Here is a 19,339-nt window from a genome sequence, read left to right on the forward strand (position 1 = left end):
GGCGGGGTGCGGGCCGACGGCGGCGGGCAGGGGGCGGCCAGGCTACGCTCGGGCCGTGCGCGGCCGGCCGTGTGGCGCGCCATGGACTTCAACATGAAGAAGCTGGCGTCGGACGCGGGCATCTTCTTCACCCGGGCGGTGCAGGTGAGGCCGTGCGCCCTGGGCCTCGCGCGGCCGGCTCTCGGGGCCCGGATGTGGGGCGGACCGGGAGCAACCCTGCAGTAGAGCCGGGGGGCGCAGGAGAAGCCCCTCGGACTGCCACCCCATTTCCCGCTGTGGGAATATTCTGCACCCCCCCCACCCGCCCCCCCGCCAGCGCCTACTACAGCGCCGCTCCGAAGAGAGAAAGAGCCCGTGGCGTCTGGCCGCTCTGGCCGCACCCTCAGCGTGGCCCAGGGCCGGGGACAGAGCCGGGCCTCGACTCGGTTGCCTGGGGAGACGGATCAGGGTTTAGCGTTTCGACTGGCTGGGTTACCCCTTCTCCGTGGCGCCCGCCCGGGGCAGGGAGAGAGCACCAGGCGTCTCCTGCCTCCCCGCCCTTGCCCAGCAGTGACTCTGGAAGGCGTTTGGAGGCCTGAGTCCCAGGCCCAAGGACCGTGCACCCGCCACGACCCCTTCTCCGAGCCTCAGTCTCTGTACCTGTGCAATGGCCTGGCGTACTGATTCCCTCAGATGCCCTTTACACTGCTTGGGTAGTCAGTCCGGAAGCCGAGACGTTGGGGTTATTTCCTTTTGCTCCATGGGAGGCCTGTTTTTCCTATTTCTCCAAGCCTGGGGGATGGGGAGAGGGCTAAGGTCTGGCTGGGTGCCCTCCTTGGGAAGCTGTCCAGGCCGGTGATGCCGGGGTTGGAAGAAGTCCTATCCGTTCCCGGGCCAGGAGTGAAACTGAGGCAGCTTAATGTATTGATGAAGACCTGGCGTCCGCTGCGGTGGGCATGGATGCTGCTCTCTCTTGTGACCTTGAGGAAGGGGCTTCATCTCTTGGCCTCAGTTGTTCAACCTGAAAAATGGGACTAGCAGTCCCTCGCAGGATGGTTGTGAGGCTTCTGTGGCACTCTGCACGTACATACTCACCAAAGGCAAGCTTAGTAGGAGTGTTAATGTAGTTAGGATTGCACCTGTGTGGCATGTGACCTTGGGCAAGTCACTTATCTCGGCCTCCATGTCCCCTTCTGTCAATCGGAACACCAGTCTGCCTCCAGGGGAGCCTGCAGACCTGGGGCTTGGCCTGTCGCAGTGCCCTGGGAACAAGTCCTATTGTTTGTCCTTGCTGCTGGTGTTGGCTCTCCCCGGAGAGCCCCAGCCCCAGTCTCTCAGAAACCCAAGTGCCATGTTTACTAGAAAGCACCATGTCCCTCGTCCTGCTGAGGATTAGTGCCCCAGGGAGGGTTTGCCGCTTGATGTTTCAAGTCCAGCAGGTGACCCCAGCCCCCGTGGGGTTGCTGGGACCCTAGAGCTCATCGGTTGTCCCCCCGCCCCTCCCGCCCCAGCCCATATGGAAGGTGGGGAGTCCTTCCACTCTATCTCCCACATCTGGGAAAAACCTGATCAGCCAGTTTCCTGATACTGTGGGGGCCTGGCACCTGACTTGGCCAGGGCCTGCGGAGCATGGGGTGTGGGGAGGCTTGGGCCCCCGTGGCCTCAGGTCTCCCTGGGGGGACAGGCCCCCTGGGTCGCCCATTACTGGAGTGGGAGCCAGCGCCCAGGCTCCCGACTCCCTGGGGTGGAGGAGGGAGCTGGGAGCTTTATAAATAGAGGCTTTCTCTGGCTATGCACGCCCACCCTTGCTGCTGCCATCTTGCAGGGAGTAGCCTCAGACTCTGCAGACATCGGCTCCTAAAGCAGGAGGCTCTGCGTTTTTGGAGGGATGGGGCAGGGTAGCTGGCCAAAGAAGAGAGAGGCTCGAAATGTGACCTGGGTAGGAGAGGACCCTCGGGCGACCCGCTGAGGTCAGTCCTGGCTGGGATAGGAGTCGGTGAGACAGGAGAGATAGGAGGAGGTCTTTCATATCAATGCGTGGGCAGCTTCTCTGCCTAGGTGCCACCTTGCTATGTCCCAGGACATGCTGGGAAATCAGTCCCTCCATGTATCAGGGGCGCCCTTAAGAGCCTTGCCCCACCCCCCATCCAGTAGGGAACAGGAGCCTGGTCCTGGGAGAGCAGGATCCCTTCTACATGAGTGATTCTGGAATGGCTTCCGGTCCCTGAACCGTGCCTTGAAAGTCAGGAGGGGTTCGTGAGGTTGGTCCGGGTGCTGGGAACCGCCCAGCTAAGCACATCAAGGCAGGAAGACCTAGGGTGTGTTTGAGTAAGATGCCAGCGCGGGCAGCAGAAGTGAGAGTACTAATACTAGTAGTAACTGCAATCGTCACAGCAGTGGCAGAAGTAATAATAATGGAAGCCAAGGGGGTGGTGTCATTGTCATCCTCTGAGCCAGGCGGGCAGCAGTGAACGTGGGACAGGAGAGCCCAGTAGGACGTTGAACCGGGCAGATGTGGGGTGTGAGGGATGGGTACCCCATGGCTCGGTGGGGAGTGGCTGCCGCCAACCTTGGTGAGGAGAAGCTATGCGGAGGCACACATTTGGGTGACCTGGTCACCTAATGGAGGGTGACTGGTACCACTGGGGTGAGGGGGTTCATAGGTAGCTCCGAGGAGGGATGGGAATGGGGCCTTTTATTCATGGGGATGACAGCAGCTAACAGTGATTAGGCCTGTGCTGTGAGTTTCCAAATATTCTGGGAGTTAGGTCCTGTTTTCCCCACATGCTAGGGTGGGGAGCTGATGATCAGAGAGGGGATTTTGTCTTTCTGAGCCTTGCTTTTGCTCATCTGGAAAGTGGGGCTAACGCTACCCCTCAAGAGGCTGGGAGGTAAGGCCTGCTCTGGGCCTGGCTCCGGGAGGCCCCAGTGTGGGGAAGGTGAGGAGGCAGAGGAGTGGGGAGGGGTGGGGGCGGAAGTGGGGCGCAGCTGGTTCCCAGGTGGGGAGCCACGGGCCAGAAGCCTGCCCAGCCCAGCCCCGCAGGGAGAAACCCAAGCCCTGTTGCATAATTGATGGCTGCCAAGCCCGAGCTGCCCCCTGTGGCTGGGCCAGAGCTGTCCTCAGCCTCTGGGTGATTTACCCCTGCTGAGTAGCCTGAACAGGGCCTCCAGACTCCCAGTCTGTGCAGAGGCTGCCCTCTGGCTTAGCTTCAGTGGCATCATCTGTGACATGGGAAACTTGGCCCGTCTGCCTTGGAGGGCTGCAGAAGGTGGGTCGCTGGCTCGGCCCAGGGTGGGGCTCTAGATGTGGTCAACAGTATCTATTGTCATTATTACTGGTCTTACTCCTGCAGGTCTGAACCCGTTTGCTCTTTGGCTATGACCTTGAGCAGGCTCCTTCTTCTGGCTAGAGATGGCCTTCTAGATCACAAGAGTCAGGACAGGGGCTGGGTGTTCCCCTGTGCCTGTGCAGCTTCTCCTGGCTCTGACCCTGTGACATCCTGGTTCCTGCCCGGCCTCGAGGCGGGGCTGCCGAGCTCTCTGGGCCCTGTGTGTGCCCAGGCAGTTGGCTCTGATGGGCTAGTGGTGTTCCCCGTCCACACACCACGCCACCAGAGGCCAGCCACGTGGTCATCCTGTTCACACACACTCCCTGTCCGTCCAGGCCACCTCTCCATCCAGCAGCTCCTCAGGGCAGCACCTTATCCCGACTCCCTGCCAGACCGTGGCCGGAAACTGATGCCAGAGAGGCAAAGCCACTTGCCCAAGGTCACACAGCTCTTCAGTGGCAGAACTGAGACGTGAATCTGGTCCCTCTGATTCTGGGACCTGGGTGGCTCCCAGCCCCCCATGGAGCCCTATGATAACCCCAGACTTTGCTTCAGGCCCCATACTTCCCTGAGCACCTGCTACCAAGTGCTTTCCTTCAGAGCCAGGTTAGGAGGGCCCCTAGAAATAGGCTCCCAAGGACTCCTGATTCCCTCTAAGTTATATGCCAGATTTTGTGCAAATGGGCATTTTTGTTGGCGGGGGACAGAGGGAGTCTGTAGCTTTCATTGGATTTCCAGAAGAAGCCATGATCCCCGAACTCTGGTCCAATCTAATTTTCCAGAAAGGCAAACTGAAACACAGAACAGGGTTGTAACTCAATCAAGGTCACTGAACAGGTTAGGGGCAAAGCAGATTTCTTAACCTTGGGCCGCGTTCTAGCTGGTGGGGGAGGCGTGGGAGGGTGGGGCAGTTCGGAGCCCTCCCCACCTCCCAATCCCTCCCCACCCACAGTTCACGGAGGAGAAGTTCGGCCAGGCAGAGAAGACCGAGCTGGATGCCCACTTTGAAAACCTCCTGGCCCGGGCCGACAGCACCAAGAACTGGACTGAGAAGATCCTGCGACAGACGGAGGTGCTTCTGCAGCCCAACCCCAGTGAGTGGGCACCGGTGGTCCTGGGCGGGGCGCGGGGGGTGCGGAAGCTGGGCGGCGGGGGGCTGTGGGTTGGTTGCTGGGGCTGCCGACCCCCGCTGGCGGATGGCGGTGGGCAGTCAGAGAAGTCAGTGGACTCAGTGATGGGCTCCAAGATGCGCTTTCTGGAACAGCGGAAATGTTAAGTTTTGGACGGAGGAGATGAAAAAATGCTTGAAGCTAACACACACTCTGGAGAAGAGGGAGGAGAAACACGAGCCGGGACTTTTGAGAGGGCAGCGAGGCCCAGAGAGGGAAGAGGGCTTGCCCAGGGTCACACCTCGAGCAGGAGCAAGGAATGAGTGCAAGCAAAGGCCCAGAGAGAGCCCCGGGGGGGAGGGTGGGCTTTCTTAGGGTCATTGACACTTGTCCGCCTGTAAGTGGGCTGCATAATTGTCCTGAGAGCTTTCTGGAGCCGGCACCAGGGCATTATCCACATGTGTGTCCCGTTCTATAAATTTCTTTTGTACCGAGGGAGAAATGAACCGCCCTGACTTTGGGCCTGTCACCCCCAGCCATGGGGCCCGGGGCAGGCATTTCATATCTCTGAGTTGTGGATTCTCCCTCGCTGGAGCGAGGGGTCCTGCGAGGTTGAGTGCCAGTTTGTCAGGGTGGGGGTAGGCACCAGAACAGACATTCTGCAAGTCACCCAGCCAGACACCCCGTGGGCAGGCCCTGCTCTGGGTCTGTTGCTGTCCCCGTGGCTTCCATCCTTGGGTTGGACTGAAGAGCCCTGTGGCTATGGCTGCTGTCTCCCTGCAGGTGCCCGAGTGGAGGAGCTCCTGTATGAGAAGCTGGACAGGAAGGCGCCCTCGCGGGTCACCAATGGGGAGCTGCTGGCACAGTACATGGCAGAGGCGGCCGGCGAGCTGGGGCCCACCACGCCCTATGGTGAGCTGAGCCCCACGGCCGGGGTCGGGGGTCGTGGCCTCTTGCTCTCATACGTTCCTGTCTCTCCCTTCCTTTCTTTGTCTGTCTTTTTTAACGTATACAAATAATGTCTGCATTCATTCTACTTGTAAAAACCTCAGTCAGTGTAGATGAAAACAGAGTGAAAAACGGGTCTCTTTTAACCAGTTTCGGCTTGATCATACCGCGTGTCCCGTTCTGCAGCCTGATTTTTAAACTTGGCCTTGTTTTAGGTACCTCTCCACTGTGGTACTTAGAGAGCCACCTTAGTCTTTTTTTTTTTTTTTTAATTTTTAAAGTGTCATTGAGGTATAATTTACATACCATAGAATGCACCTGTTTTAAATGTGGCATTCAATGATTTTTAGTAAATTTAGAGCTGGGCAAACATCCCCCTAGTCCAATTTAAAGAATTCTGTGTCTACTTAGAATCGGTCCCCAATCCCACCCCGGCCAACTGCTGGCGTGCGCTGTGTGTCTATAACTTGTGCTGCTTTCGTATGATATGAACATTTCGTGTAAATGGAATCATACGATGTGTCGTGTTTTGCATCTGGCTTCTTCTACCGAGCGTACTGTCTCTGCGGTTCACCTGTGTTGTAATGTGTTTAAATTTTTTTTTTAATGTTTTATTTATTTTTGATACAGAGAGAGACAGAGCATGAGAGGGGGAGGGGCAGAGAGAGGAGACACAGAACCGGAAGCAGGCTCCAGGCTCTGAGCCAGCTGTCAGCACAGAGCCTGACGCGGGGCTTGAACCCACGAACGTGAGAGCTGACCTGAGGCGAAGTCGGAGGCTTAACTGACTGAGCCCCCCAGGCGCCCCTGTAATGTGTTTTAAGATTTCACTCCGTGGGGGCGCCTGGGGGGCTCAGTCGGTTAAGTGTCTGACTTTGGCTCAGATCATGATCTCACAGTTCAAGGGGTCGAGCCCTCCATTGGGCTCTGTGCTGACAGCTTAGACCCTGGAGCCTGCTTGGGATCTGTGTCTCCTTCTCTCCCTGCCCTTCCCCCTCTCATGCTCTGTCTCTCTCAAAAATAAAAAAAATTTTTTAAAAATTTTTAAAAAGGTTTCACTCCTTGTAATTGTTGGATAGTATTCTGTTGTATGGCTAGGCCATATTTTCTTTATCCATTCACCATTTGATAGACATTTGGTATATTTCCTTATGAATGCTTACATACAGAACTTTGTGAGGACATATGTTTTCACTTCTCCTGGGAATGGACTTGCTAGGTCATATGGTAAAATTAGGTTTAACTTTTTAGAAAATTACCAAACTTTTTCAAAGTGGCTGTGTGCTTTTATATTCCTACCAGCAGGGTTGTGGTTAATTTCCAAATATTTGTGGATTTTCCAAGTTTCCTTCTGTTGTTGACTTTTTTTCCTAATGCTTTTTATTTATTTGAGAGAGAGAGAGAGAGAGAGAGAGAGAGAGAGAGACAGCATGAACAGGGGAGGGTCAGAGAGAGGGGGGGACACAGAATCTGAGGCTCCAGGCTCTGAGCTAGCTGTCAGCACAGAGCCCGACGCGGGGCTCAAACCCATGAACCGTGAAATCATGACCTGAGCCAAAGCCGGACACTTGACTGAGCCACCCAGGTGCCCCTGTTGTTGACCTCTAATTTCAGTGTGGTCAGAGAATATGCTTTGTATGATTTTAATCCTTTTACATTTATTAAGACTTAACCTAGTCTAGTCTCCTGGAGAATGTTGCTGTTCACTTGAGAAGTTCATACATTACGTTGTTGTCAGGTGGACTGTTGTAGAGATGACAGGAGAAATTGGTTGATAGTGTTGTTCAGGTTTTGTGTGCTTGCTGATTTTGTCTTGTTCTGTCCATTCTTGAGAAGTATTGAAGTCTCTGACTATTTCTGTTGAATTGTCTACTTCTGGCTTCGTCTGTCAGTGTTTACTTCGTATATTTTTGGAGCTCTGTTGTTTGTATGTTTATTATTGTGATATCTTCCTAATGAATGGACTCTTTTATCATTGTAAAATACTGTTCTTTCTTTGTCTCTGGTCACAGTTGTCTTTTTTTTTTAATCTGGTCACAGTTGTCTTAAAGTCCGTTTTATTTGATAGTCGTTCACCCATTCCTGTTCTCTTATGGTTATCGTTTACATAGTATATCTTTTTCTGTCCTTCTATTTTTAACCTATTTACATCTTTAAGCCTAAAGTCTATGTTTTATAGACAGCATATATTTGGATTTAAAAATAATTCAGTCTGACCATCCTTTGTTTGAAGTGTTTAATCCTTTTATATTTAGTATAATTATTGATTGGTTGGGTTTACCTATGCCATCTTATTATTTTCTGTGTCAGGTCATTTTTGTTCATGTTTTCCTTCTTTACTCCTGTTATGTTAAATAGATATTTACTAGTGTCACATTTTAATTTCTTTGTTGCTTTTTTAACACAAAGTTTTTCTTAGTGGTTTTACAGTATGTAATTTAACTTATTGAAGTCTGCTTCAGAATAATATTGACTTATTCCAGTAAATATAAAAATTTTTCTCCAATATACCTCCATCCCCTCTCCCTTCCTTTGTACTGTTATCATATAAATTTCATCTCTATTTTGTATAAACCCAACAATATAGTTTTTTTGTTTCTTTGTTTGTTTTTTATATTTTATTTATTTTTGATACAGAGAGAGACAGGGCATGAGAGGGGAAGGGCAGAGAGAGAGGGAGACACAGAACGGGAAGCAGGCTCCAGGCTCTGAGCTAGAGTCAGCACAGAGCCTGACGCAGGGCTCGAACCCACGAACGTGAGATCTGACCTGAGCCGAAGCCGGACGCTTAACCGACTGAGCCACCCAGGCGCCCCAACAATATAGTTTTATAGTTACTGTTTTATTGTTTTTTGAGAGAGATAGAGCACAATCGGGGGAGGGAGGGACAGAGAGAGGGAGACACAGAGTCCAAAGCAGGTGCCAGGCTCTGAGCTGTCAGCACAGAGCCTGATGCAGGGCTCAAACCCACAAACTTCAAGATCATGAGCTGAGCACAAGTCACATTCAACCAACTGAGCCACCCAGACACCCCATATAGTTACGGTTTTATAATCTTCTAAATCAGTTAAGAAAAGAGAAAAAATATGTATTTTTTTTGATATTTGCTTATATAATTACCTTTATTGGTTGTCTTTATTGCTTTATGTGGGTTCAAGTTACCATCTGGTGTTCTTACCTTTGAACGTGAAATATTTCTTCTATGTCAGGTTGCCTAGCGATGGAGTCTGTCAGTCTTGGTAATTTGGAAATGTCTTTATTTTATGTTCACTTAAAAAAATTTTTTTTTAATGTTTATTTGTGAAAGAGACAAAGGCGGGGGAGGGGCAGAGAGCAAGGGAGACACAGAATCGGAAGCAGGCTCCAGGCTCTGAGCGTTCAGCACAGAGCCTGATGCGGGACTCGAACTCCTAGACCGTGAGACCATGACCTGAGCCGAAGTCAGAGGCTTAACCAACCGAGCCACCCAGGTGCCCCTGTGTTCAGTTTGGAGGACAATTTCGCTATGTGTAGAATTCTTGGATGAAAGTTTTTTTCCTTTTATTACTTTGAATATATCATTTCACTGCTGCCTGGGCTCCATTGTTTCTTTTTTTCTTTTCTTTTTTTTAATTTAAGTAATGTCTACACCCGTGGGGCTCAAACCCAGACCCTGAGCTCAAGAGTCAGTCATTCTTCCAGCTAAGCCAGCCAGGCGCCCATTCTGACGGGACGTGTCTCATAGTGTCTCCCTCGTACGTGATGAGTTGCTTCTCTCTTGCTGTTCTGGAGACTTTTTGTCTTAGTCTTTTAGCAGCTTGATTGAGCCGTCCGGCTGCCCATCCTTTTGCATTTATCCTATTACGGGTTTGCTGAGTTTCTTGGATATGGACATTAATGCTTTCTATCAAAATCAGGACATTTTCAGCTATTATTTCTTCAAATATCTTCTCTGACCCGTTCTCTCCTCTTCTTCCGGGACTTCCATTGCTCATATGTTGGTTTGTTTCACGGTATCCTGTAGGTCTTTGAGGTTCTGTTCACTGTTACTCAATTTTTTTTATTCTTCGGATTAGATTTTATTGACCTGTCTTTAAAATTACTGATTTCTCCTGCGGCTAGCTTGGACTTGCTGTTGAGCCCTTCTGGTAGATTCTGTATATCAGTTGTGGTGCTTTTTAACCCCAGAGTTCTCTTTTTAATAGTTTTTATTTTTTTTCTTGATATTTATCTGATGAGTCATCGTCATCACATTTTTAATTCTTTAAGCATCACAAAAAATATATATCTAGGGGCGCCTGGGTGGCTCAGTCGGTTGAGTATCTGACGTCGGCTCAGGTCATAATCTCATGGTTCATGAGTTTGAGCCCCTCGTGGGGCTCTGTGCTGACAACTTGGAGCCTGGAACCTACTTCAGATTCTGTGTCTCCCTCTCTATGCTCCATCCACTCGCGCTCTGACTCTAGCTTTCTTTCTCCCCAAAATAAGTAAACATTAAAAAATTAAATATATATACGTGTGTGTGTGTGTGTGTGTGTGTGTGTGTGTGTGTGTGTGTATTTGTAGGAGCCTTGAGGAGTCTTTGCTAAATCTAACATCTGAGTCTCAGGGAGCCTACTGATTACCTATCTCTTTGCATGTCTTATAGTGTTTTGTTAAAATCTGAACATTAAAAAAATTTTTTTAATATTTCTTTATCTTGAGAGAGAGTGAGTAGGGGAGAGGCAGAGAGAGAGGGAGACAGAGGATCCAAAGCACACTCTGCGGTGACAGCAGAGAACCCAGCATGGAGCTGGAACCCACGAACCATGAGATCATGACCTGAGCCGAATTTGGAAGTTAGACGCTTAACTGACAGAGCCGCCCCGGTGCCCCGAAATCTGGACATTTTCTTTCTTTTTCTTTTTTTTCTTTCTTTTTAATGTTTGTTTATTTTTGAGAGAGAGAGAGAGACCAGGCATCAGGTGCCCTGAAATGTAGACATTCTAGATAACACAGTAGCTGGATTCTGAATCACTTGGAGGTTGTTGATGCTGTTTGTTTAGAAACTGGTCTGAGCTAGTTGTTTAGAGTCGGCGTCCCTTGCAGTATCCAGCTACCACTTTCACCTTTTTTTTAAGTCATTCATTTTTTTTAACTGCTTATTTAATTTTGAGAGAGAGTGACAGAGCAGGAATGGGGGAGGAGCAGAGAGAGAGAGGGGGACACAGAATCAGAAGCAGGCTCCAGCTCTGAGCTGTCAGCACAGATCCCGACGTGGGGCTCGAACCCACGAACCACAAGATCATGACCTGAGCTGAAGTCGGCCACTCAACCGACTGAGCCACCCAGGCGCCCCTATTCTTTTTTGAATTTTAAGCTAATATCCCTGGGGCTTGCTCCTGGGTTAGCATATGTTAGTAGTCAGGCGGTGATAGATGGTAGGTTGTGCTTGAATATCTTGAACCATGAAGCCTTTACTGATGAATTTGTGGGGGTCTGGGGGCACACCTTCAGAATTCAAGTAGCTTACAAGTCTGCCCGCTTTTGCTTTGTGTGTAAAGCCTCCCATGTGGCAGGGGCTGAGCAGATACCTCGGGTTCTCTCCATTCTCTCCTGAGTGTGCTGCACACCCACACGTAGAGCCTTCCAGATCACCAGAGGCGTGTGGGAGTTTGCGAGGGCCCAAACGACTTGTTTCCAGATCTCCCAGTAAATTTCTGGCAGATCTGTTCCAACCAGCGTTCCTGTTCAAGTCAGCTGTATGTAATGCTGGCCTTGCCCGATTGCTTACCATTGAGATCGCCATTGTTTTTGACAGTGGTCCGTGGATAGTTCTGTGTTCCCAGCCCAATCCCACTGCCTTCCCCTCCCCTACCCCGCCCACCTAGCAGCGAGACTGCAGTGAGATGGGGGTCCCTGCAGGCCAGAAAGCCTCAGGCTCCCATTGTTCTTACTAAGGTCCCGTAGTTCTTGAGTAAATAGTCTCAGTTCATTTCCTTTGGCCAATTTCCAGAGTCCAGAAATGTTTGCTTTTGTAAAAAAAATTTGTTTTAATGTCTTTATTTTGAGAGACAGAGCAGAGAGCAAGCAGGGGAGGGTCAGAGAGAGAAAGAGTCCCAGAATCTGAAGACAGGCTCCAGGCTCTGAGCTGTCAGCACAGAGCCCGATGCGGGGCTTGAACCCACGGACTGAGAGATCATGACCTGAGCCGAAGCCGGACGATTAACCCACTGAACCCCCCGGGCGCCCCAGCAAATGTTTGCTTTTGACAATTGCATACGCTTTTTTTTTTCTACGTTTATTTACCTTGAGAGAAACAGCAAGCAGGGGAGGGGCAGTGAGCAAGGGGGACAGAGGATGCGAAGAAGGCGCTGCGCTGACAGCAGAGAGCCCGACACAGGGCTCAGTGGGGCTCGAACCCACGAACCGTGAGATCATGACCTGAGCCGAAGGCAGACGCTCAACCGACTGAGCCCCCTGGGCTCCCGAGTCCACTTTTTTCCAGTGCTCTTGGGGAACAGGATTTGTTGAGCTCCTTTCTCTGATGTTCTGGAAGTCCCACTCCTCCCCCGTTTTTAATGCCGTGTAGTGCTCCGCGCTTTGGGTGCCCCGCTCTGTATTTGTCAGGCCCTGGGCGATGGATACGTAGGCTGCTTCCGCGGTTTCCCAAGGCAGCCCCTGCGCGCTGAGCATCGTTGCCGGTGCCTCATCAGCACACCTCTGTCCGGGTCCCCTCCCGCCCTGCTTCTGCGGTCACAGCAGCCTGCGCCCCTTCCTCACCCTTAAATTCCATTTCATCAGGGAAGACACTGATCAAGGTAGCAGAAGCCGAAAAGCGCCTGGGAGCCGCCGAGAGGGATTTCATCCACACAGCGTCCATCAACTTCCTCACGCCTCTGCGCAACTTCCTGGAAGGGGACTGGAAGACCATTTCGGTGAGAGACCCAGGGCCACCCTGCCCTCCGGGAGCTGCGGCGTCCTTCTCGGAGCCGCTGAGCCTAGGCTCTCCTCCCGGGTTGGGGAGCCGGCCCTCCTGGGCCTCGGACGTGGCGCCCATGGGCTGAGTGCCATAGTGGGTGACCTCCCCCGTCCGGGCCTCCGTTTCCCCGTATGGACCGGACGGCGCTGTGGGGTCTCCCAGAGCTGCCCGGGGTCTCACCCTGCCCTGTCCCCCACCCCACAGAAAGAGAGACGTCTCCTCCAAAACAGACGTCTGGACTTGGATGCCTGCAAAGCAAGGCTGAAGAAGGCCAAGGCTGCGGAAGCCAAAGCCACGGTAGGTGTCCCTGCCGGGCTCCTGCCCCCGCCCCTCCCCCAGTTCTGCTTGGAGCTGGCGGTGGGGGGTGAAGGGAGCTGATGTTTGGCATGACCTTTCTTCCCCATCCCTGTCTGGAGAGGCCTGGCTGGGGGGCGCTGGTCCCAGCTGACCGCTTCGGGGCGTGCTTCTCTGCCCCTCCGAGGGAAGCCCGGCCACCCAGAGCCCTGGGTCCCGGGGCGGAGGTTTCTGGGGCGGGCGGAGGGCTCGCCACAGCCTCCCCAGACAGCCAGCCCGTCGGGAGTTTCTCGCATGGCCCTGCCCTGCCCCGCTCTCCGCAGATGCTCGCTCTGTCCCCCGGCTCTGCCCGGGCATGGCTCCCCCTTACTAACTCCCCCGCCCGCCGCTCCAGTGCTGGTCCCGGGGGTGCCCTGACGGTGTGAACCCCGGAGCTGGACCGCCCACCTGCTCGGGCACGACCGAGGGCCCTTTCAGGTTAGCTGCACGACACGGGTCGGGCCAGGACCTCGCGGTTCTCCGTTCCCTCTCAACTCGCTGAGGCCTGCCCGGCCCGGCCAGCCCAGCGGACGCTGCGTGGCGCAGTTTGACCAGGGCAAGGCCAGGGTGGAGAGAGCGGGCCTGAGGGCGAGCGCACTCCTGCCATGCCAGGCTGCTTGGGGGGCACAGAGGCCTAGAGGCCACTTTGTGCTCTGAGGAGGGAACTGCGAGTCCAGGGAAGGCCCTGTGCCTGCCCAGCTCTCAGCCGCTCATGAGGATTCTAGCCCCAAACCCTCATCGCGTCCCCTTCCCACCGTGTGGCCACTCGGGACCATGGAGCCTGGGCCTGCACTGCCTCTGGGGACAGCCAAAGGCAGGGTCTCACTCATCCAGGTGTTCCGGGCCAGATCGGAGGCAGGGCTCAGCCACTGGAGTCTCGCTGTGGTTGGTAGGATGACCTGAGTCGCCTGCACAGGACAGTCCTCCCCATCCCCCAGGGCCAGATGTCTCTCTGGAGACCCTTGGCCAGAATAAGCTCGTCCTCTATCAGGGAGGCCAGGGGAGCCTTCCCTTAGTCACGTGTCCAGTTGTCTGGCCCGGACAACCTCCAGCCTTTGGCTTAGACCAGGATGCGCCCCGCAGAGCCGGCCCACGGCCGCCTGGGTGCGGCGAGCGTCACGGAGGACCGGAGCCCAGCAGGTCACACCCTCTCCCCACCCGGTAAACACACGCGCGCACACACACTCGTAGCAGGACTCCTTCCGGAGGGCAGGGTCAGCTGCCCGCCCGCCACCTGCCGTCCCCTGTGGCCGGGGCTCCTGGGGGGGTACCTGCTCCCGCCTGCGCTGTGGACTCACTAACTCTTTGTTTTTGTTCCTTTCCGTTCTGCTTTGGGTAACTTGGCTCAGTGTGAGGGAGATGTGAGTATACCTATCCCACGTGCTGTGCTGCTTCCGGTTGGCCCGTCCCCGCCTCGGGCCGTGGTGCCGTGCTGGCCCCGGGGACTTCCTGGGCATTTTGCAAGCAGCTGGTCTCCCCACCAGAGGCCCTGCCATGCGGAGCCTCCGGTTAAGGGGGGCGCCGGGCACTAGAGCCTGTGAGTCAGCTTTTTGCAAATATGGGAAGCCTGTCACCCTGTCCATCCATGCATCCATCTGTCCATCTTGTTGTGGGGGAGGGGCCTGGTCTTTGCTGCAGGAGCGAGAGGCCGTGCCGTGTGGAGATTCTGGGATAGAGAAAGCTGGGGTTGGGGGATGGGTTTTGTCTGGACAACTGTGCTCCACCTGGGGCATCTGGGTGAGACTGGGGACCGGGGAGGAGGGCGCCAGACCCGATCTGCAACTCACCCCGAAGCCCCCCGGGGTTCTGCTCTTCTGGGCTCCCAGTGCCACCACCCACTTGGTCTTTGTCTGCCTCTCTGTGTCCCTAAGCCCACCGGCACCCAGGAGGTTGGAGCGGGGAGAAGGGGGCCGTGTGGCACGTGTCTGCAGCCTCCCGTCCCTTGGGCCAGGGGCTCCCGGCCTCTCCCTTGGGGAGACTCTGGGGCGGTGCCCGGCCCCATGTGACCCCCTTTCCCCTCCGTCGCCTCTTCCCGCCAGACGGTGCCTGACTTTCAGGAGACTAGACCTCGTAATTACATTCTCTCGGCCAGCGCCTCTGCGGTAAGCGCCCCACCCCTGCCGCCCGGCCTCCCTGTGCCTGCAGCAGCACAGGGCCCATCCCGGGAGCCTGGAGGGCCGCAGCCCTGCCTCTGGCCCCCTGCGCGCACCCTGCGCCCCGAGTCCTCACTTCCCCGAGTGGCCTCCTGGAGGTGGCAGCCGGGCCAGCTGCACGGGACGGGACAGCATGGGCCGCTGGGGGCAGTGGCCCCGTCTTCCCCGGGCCCTGAGGTCCGCCCCCTGCCTTCCCGGACTGGAGCCGAGGGTGGTGCTGTCCTGCCGCCCTGGCACATCTGCCTGGTGTCGCGGCAGCGAGGAGAGACCCAGAGAACGAGCAGCGAGGGTCGGGGACCCCTGTGGGTGGGGGAAAGGAGGAGAGAGGCGGGCGGGGCGGGGTCACGTGGGCTTCCGGTATCGTGGGATCTCTGGCCACTAGGTGTTTGCTTGTAGTTTGGGACGTGGGTCAACCACGTCTGTCCCATTGTACCCATTGCCACCACTGCCGTGCCTCTTCTGCCTTTGTCCCCGACCTTCCGTCTCTGCCGTGGGCGGCACGCTCCGGCTCGTCTCCACCTCTGTCCCTGCATGTTGCCGCGTGCGCGTGCACTCAGGCAGTGGCTGGGCCATTGTGCCCCGAGGCGGCGGCCCCAGTTCACTCCGCCAGGCCCCTCTTGCTGGGTGTCCCCCGTGCACACGTGCAGGGGCCACTGCCCACGTTCTGGTTTTCTAAGTGGCACCGTGGTGGGACATCTCGGGCTGCAGGGCTCACCTTGTTTTGCTTAGGCCATCAGCATAGACTTCCCACACTGGGCAGGAGAGACGGGTCTCCTAAGTCGTGGTGGGGGGAGGGGGGTCTTTCTTCTTTAGACTCTGGATGACACTTCCTGCCCGCTTTCCTGGGCCGAGTGGAAGGAGGAATATCCCGGAGGGTGGAGCCCGCCCTGTTTTTTTCTTTTGCCATTGAACCCCAGTGTGACTCGGGCGCGAGGCTGCCTTTCTCTGGCGAAGGACAGAAAGGTTCAGTGACTGGCCTAGGGTCACACGGTCCTGCGTCCCAGCCCACCGGCCTTAGCGGAGCGCCAGGGTGGGACGGGGGACGCTCGGTCTCCCGCCAGAGCCCGGGGGCTGACGCTGTAGGAGAGACCCCAGCAGGGCTTCCCAGCTGGCTGTCCCCTACCTTCCCTGCATGCAGCATGTTGGTCTGGACCGTGGCGGTCCGCGCCCCTGCTCACACCAGGCCGCGTCCCCGCCTCAGCTCCCGGCTGGATTACCGGGAAGGGTGCGGGGCGGGAAGAGGTGGGCTCTTGGGGGAGCTGGGGCAGGGCGCGGGCTCTGGGGTCCAGCTGCCCTCCCCCTACTCCCCCGCTGACTGGTGGCCCCTCCCTCCCCTGCTGCCTGGTCCTGTTGCCGTCTCTGAAGCTCTGGAACGATGAGGTGGACAAGGTGAGGCTGGGCTGGGGCTTGGGGAGCAGAGGCCTTAAGCGGGTCCGGATCGGGAAGGGACAGCAGGTCGGGGCCGCTGTGAGGGCATCGCTTCCGCTCTGTGGGGAGACTGCCCCCACAGTCCCTCTGGGCACACAGGGGAGTGGCATGCTCAGGGGCGAGGTACCGGGTTGTCAGAGGTCGTGGCCGAGCACCCGCGGGTCTGTCTCTGGCCACTGGTCACGGCATAGGTCCAGAGGGGTCCCAGCAGAGTCACAGCTGCCCCAGGGGCCAGGGCTCCAGGCCTGAGAAGTGCACCCCTGCCTCCTAGACGTCCCCAGGGGGAAGCGCCATCTGCATCCAGAGTAGAAACAGGCTGCTCCTAGTGGGCGTCGGGGCGCGGGAGGGGCGGGGGGCACCTGCCGCCACCACACGCTCTCTCGCACCGGGCCCTTCCCAGGCCGAGCAGGAGCTCCGAGTGGCCCAGACTGAGTTTGACCGGCAGGCAGAAGTGACCCGGCTCCTGCTGGAGGGAATCAGCAGCACCCACGTGAGTCATGCCCCATGCCCCGTGTCGCTGCTCTCCCATTGTCCCCTGTCCTCCTGCCCTCCCCCACCCCCTCTGGCAAGCCGTCCACAAGATGGCAGGCGGTGAGGGGCAGCGCTGGAGCCCATGGTCCTATGGGTGGAACTTCAGCTTTGTTCCAAGTGCCTCAGAGCAAGTGACAAAGGCTCCATAGCCCCCAGCCCCGGGGCACAGCAGGGGCGGGGCGGGGGAGGGAGCGTCTCGCCACCCGGCCCCCCCCCCCTCACCGCGGGCACCGCTCTCCGCCCCGCAGGTGAACCACCTCCGCTGCCTCCATGAGTTCGTGGAGTCCCAGACGACTTACTATGCGCAGTGCTACCGCCACATGCTGGACTTGCAGAAACAGCTGGGGAGGTGCCCACGGGGTCCCCCGGCCCCCAGCGACACACAGGGCGACAGGGCGGGTAGAGGGCTGACCCTCTGGACGACAGTGAGGTGGTTGGCCTTGGTGACCTCTGAGAGCAGGTTCCCCAGGACGCCCGGGGGGGAGGAGGATGGCACGGACGGGGTGGCGCATCTCACACTTCCCTTTGCCTTGCTTTTCCCCTCACGCTGCCAGCTCCCAGGGAGCCATGTAAGTCGCGGCAGGGGGCCCGGGGGATGGGGGCTTTGGTGAAACTCGTGGGGCTCTCCATGGTCCACGACTCCTGGCTGAGACATCGCCCCTCTTCAGATTCCCAGGCACCTTCGTGGGCACCACGGAGCCTGCCTCCCCGCCTCTCAGCAGCACCTCGCCCACCACTGCCGCGGCCACTATGCCTGTGGGGCCCTCGGGGGCCGGCCTGGCCCCCCCTGGGGAGGCCGCTCTGCGCCTGGAGGAGGTGAGCCCACCGGCCAGCGGGACCCGGAAGGCCCGGGTGCTCTACGACTACGAGGCGGCCGACAGCAGTGAGTTGGCCCTGCTGGCTGACGAGGTAGGCCTGGTACCACGGGGGTGGGGGCAGAGGGCGGACTCAGGAGGGACCCCCCCACCCCTGCTTCCAAGTCTCTGAGGGGTCCTGGGGGTGGAGCCAGGGCTGGGGGGAAGCGGAGGCGGTTCTGGCTCGGAAGCAGGGTCTCCGGAGAGCAGAGGAGGTCGTCTCTGGACGTGCAGACTGCTCTGTCGTGGGACCCTGGCAGCCCCGTCCCCACGCAGTCCTGCTGCCGGTTCTGCCCCTGCAAGGGTGTGACCGTCCCTCTTTGCCCTCTTCAGCTCATCACTGTGTACAGCCTGCCCGGCATGGACCCTGACTGGCTCATTGGCGAGAGGGGCAACAAGAAGGGCAAGGTCCCGGTCACCTACTTGGAACTGCTCAGCTAAGCAGGCGCCCCCGGCCTCCTGCCCATCCCCCCGTTCTGGCCCGGGCAGGAGAGGACACGTGCGGCCCCGGTCATCCAGTCGTGAGGGGGCCCCAGAGGCCGAATGGTCCCGGCCCCGCCCCTAGCCCTGCTTTTGGAGCCCCCTGACTGCCCCTCCCCAGCACTGCCTGCATCCGCCGAGCACCCCAGCTCTCCGGTCCTGCCCGCTCCTGCTGAGGAGGGGGACCCGGCTGCAGTGCCGCCCCAGGCCCCTCGGCCCGCACGGGGGTGGGCGCTTGGCCTGCAGCAGCCTGGGCCGTGCCCTTGGTGAGAGCACCTGCCTCTTGGTCGCCAACAGCAGCGGCGGGGGGAAGGCAGGCGGGCACCGGCCCCTCTGGATGGCTGGAGTGAGGGGCGCCTGGCCGGAGTGGCCCCTGCTCCGGACTTCGGTGGCCGCAGCCTGCGCCTCTCCACACTCACTTTTTAACTGATCTTTTTACTCTGCCTGTCTGCTTGCTCTCAGCCGGTGACAATAAATCCTCCTTCACATGCATGTGGCCTGGGCTCCTGTCGGGCCGGCCTGGGGGACGGGAAAGGGAAGCGTCCCCACAGCACTTCCTCCTTCCTCCACGGGCCTCGCTCTCTCCCACAGGGCCGGCGCCGCTCAGACGGAACTCTTCTTCCTGCACGCGAGGCCGAGTTAAGACATTTTATTCCTGAGAAACACTTTGCTAAATTTGGGCCGTGGCGTGGACTGTCGAATTGTCGGGAGGGTTTTAGCTGGTCCCTGCTCACGTGCGCTCACGTTGTCCTCACAGAGGAGGGAAGATCAGAGTCACCTCAAAGTTCCGTACCTGGCAAGTAGCCACTCAGGGACTCTGGCCCAGGTCAGTCTGATTCTAGAAACTTCAGGTGGTGGCTTTGGGCTGTAGCCCAGGTGTCAGATTAAGCAGAGTGCAGCGGGCTCGCGGTTGGGTGCTGGGAGGCCGGAGGCCCACAGCCCGGAGGCCCACAGCCCGGGCCTCTGCAGGGAGGGGCAGGCGAGGCAGGGGCACAGAGCTCAAACTAGGAAGGTGCGGAACTTCGACAGAGGCTACACCTGCCGGTAAACGGAGCGTGTGCGGTGGGAGTGAGGTATGGGGGCGCCCAGGGACCGAGAGCCAGGCGGGCCGGGAAAGGGAAAATTCCAGTGTCCGCCCGCCCAGTGCCCCCCTCCCCCCATTTCCCTGGATGGTAATGAGGGGAGGTCAGCCGGCTCTCCCCACACCTCCGCTGCGCTTGCAGGCCCCTGGCCGGGGACACATGCTTGGGGACAA

The 19,339-nt window shown here is 57.2% G+C and overlaps 1 protein-coding gene across 11 annotated transcripts; it reads left to right on the plus strand.

Moving 5' to 3' along the window:
• Positions 1-6: 6 nt before the first annotated feature.
• On the plus strand, positions 7-18,576 carry SH3GLB2 (SH3 domain containing GRB2 like, endophilin B2). 11 transcript variants are annotated; one of them, XM_029920781.1, is made up of 14 exons: positions 7-144; positions 4,261-4,402; positions 5,201-5,329; positions 12,128-12,261; positions 12,510-12,602; positions 13,988-13,999; positions 14,678-14,740; positions 15,605-15,754; positions 16,157-16,180; positions 16,620-16,709; positions 16,999-17,180; positions 17,305-17,319; positions 17,419-17,659; positions 17,938-18,576. In XM_029920781.1, the coding sequence occupies exons 1-14, from the start codon at positions 82-84 to the stop codon at positions 18,043-18,045; spliced, it is 1,446 nt and encodes a 481-aa protein (XP_029776641.1). In that variant the 5' UTR covers positions 7-81; the 3' UTR covers positions 18,046-18,576. The 11 variants fall into 11 exon arrangements, with proteins under 11 accessions (XP_029776641.1, XP_029776643.1, XP_029776644.1 ...); XM_029920783.1 differs by having other exon boundaries at positions 16,999-17,099; XM_029920784.1 differs by lacking the exon at positions 17,305-17,319 and having other exon boundaries at positions 16,999-17,099.
• The last annotated feature ends 763 nt before the right edge of the window (positions 18,577-19,339 follow it).

Source organism: Suricata suricatta, chromosome 13 (genome assembly GCF_006229205.1).
Source record: "Suricata suricatta isolate VVHF042 chromosome 13, meerkat_22Aug2017_6uvM2_HiC, whole genome shotgun sequence".
Taxonomy (NCBI): Eukaryota; Metazoa; Chordata; class Mammalia; order Carnivora; family Herpestidae; genus Suricata; species Suricata suricatta.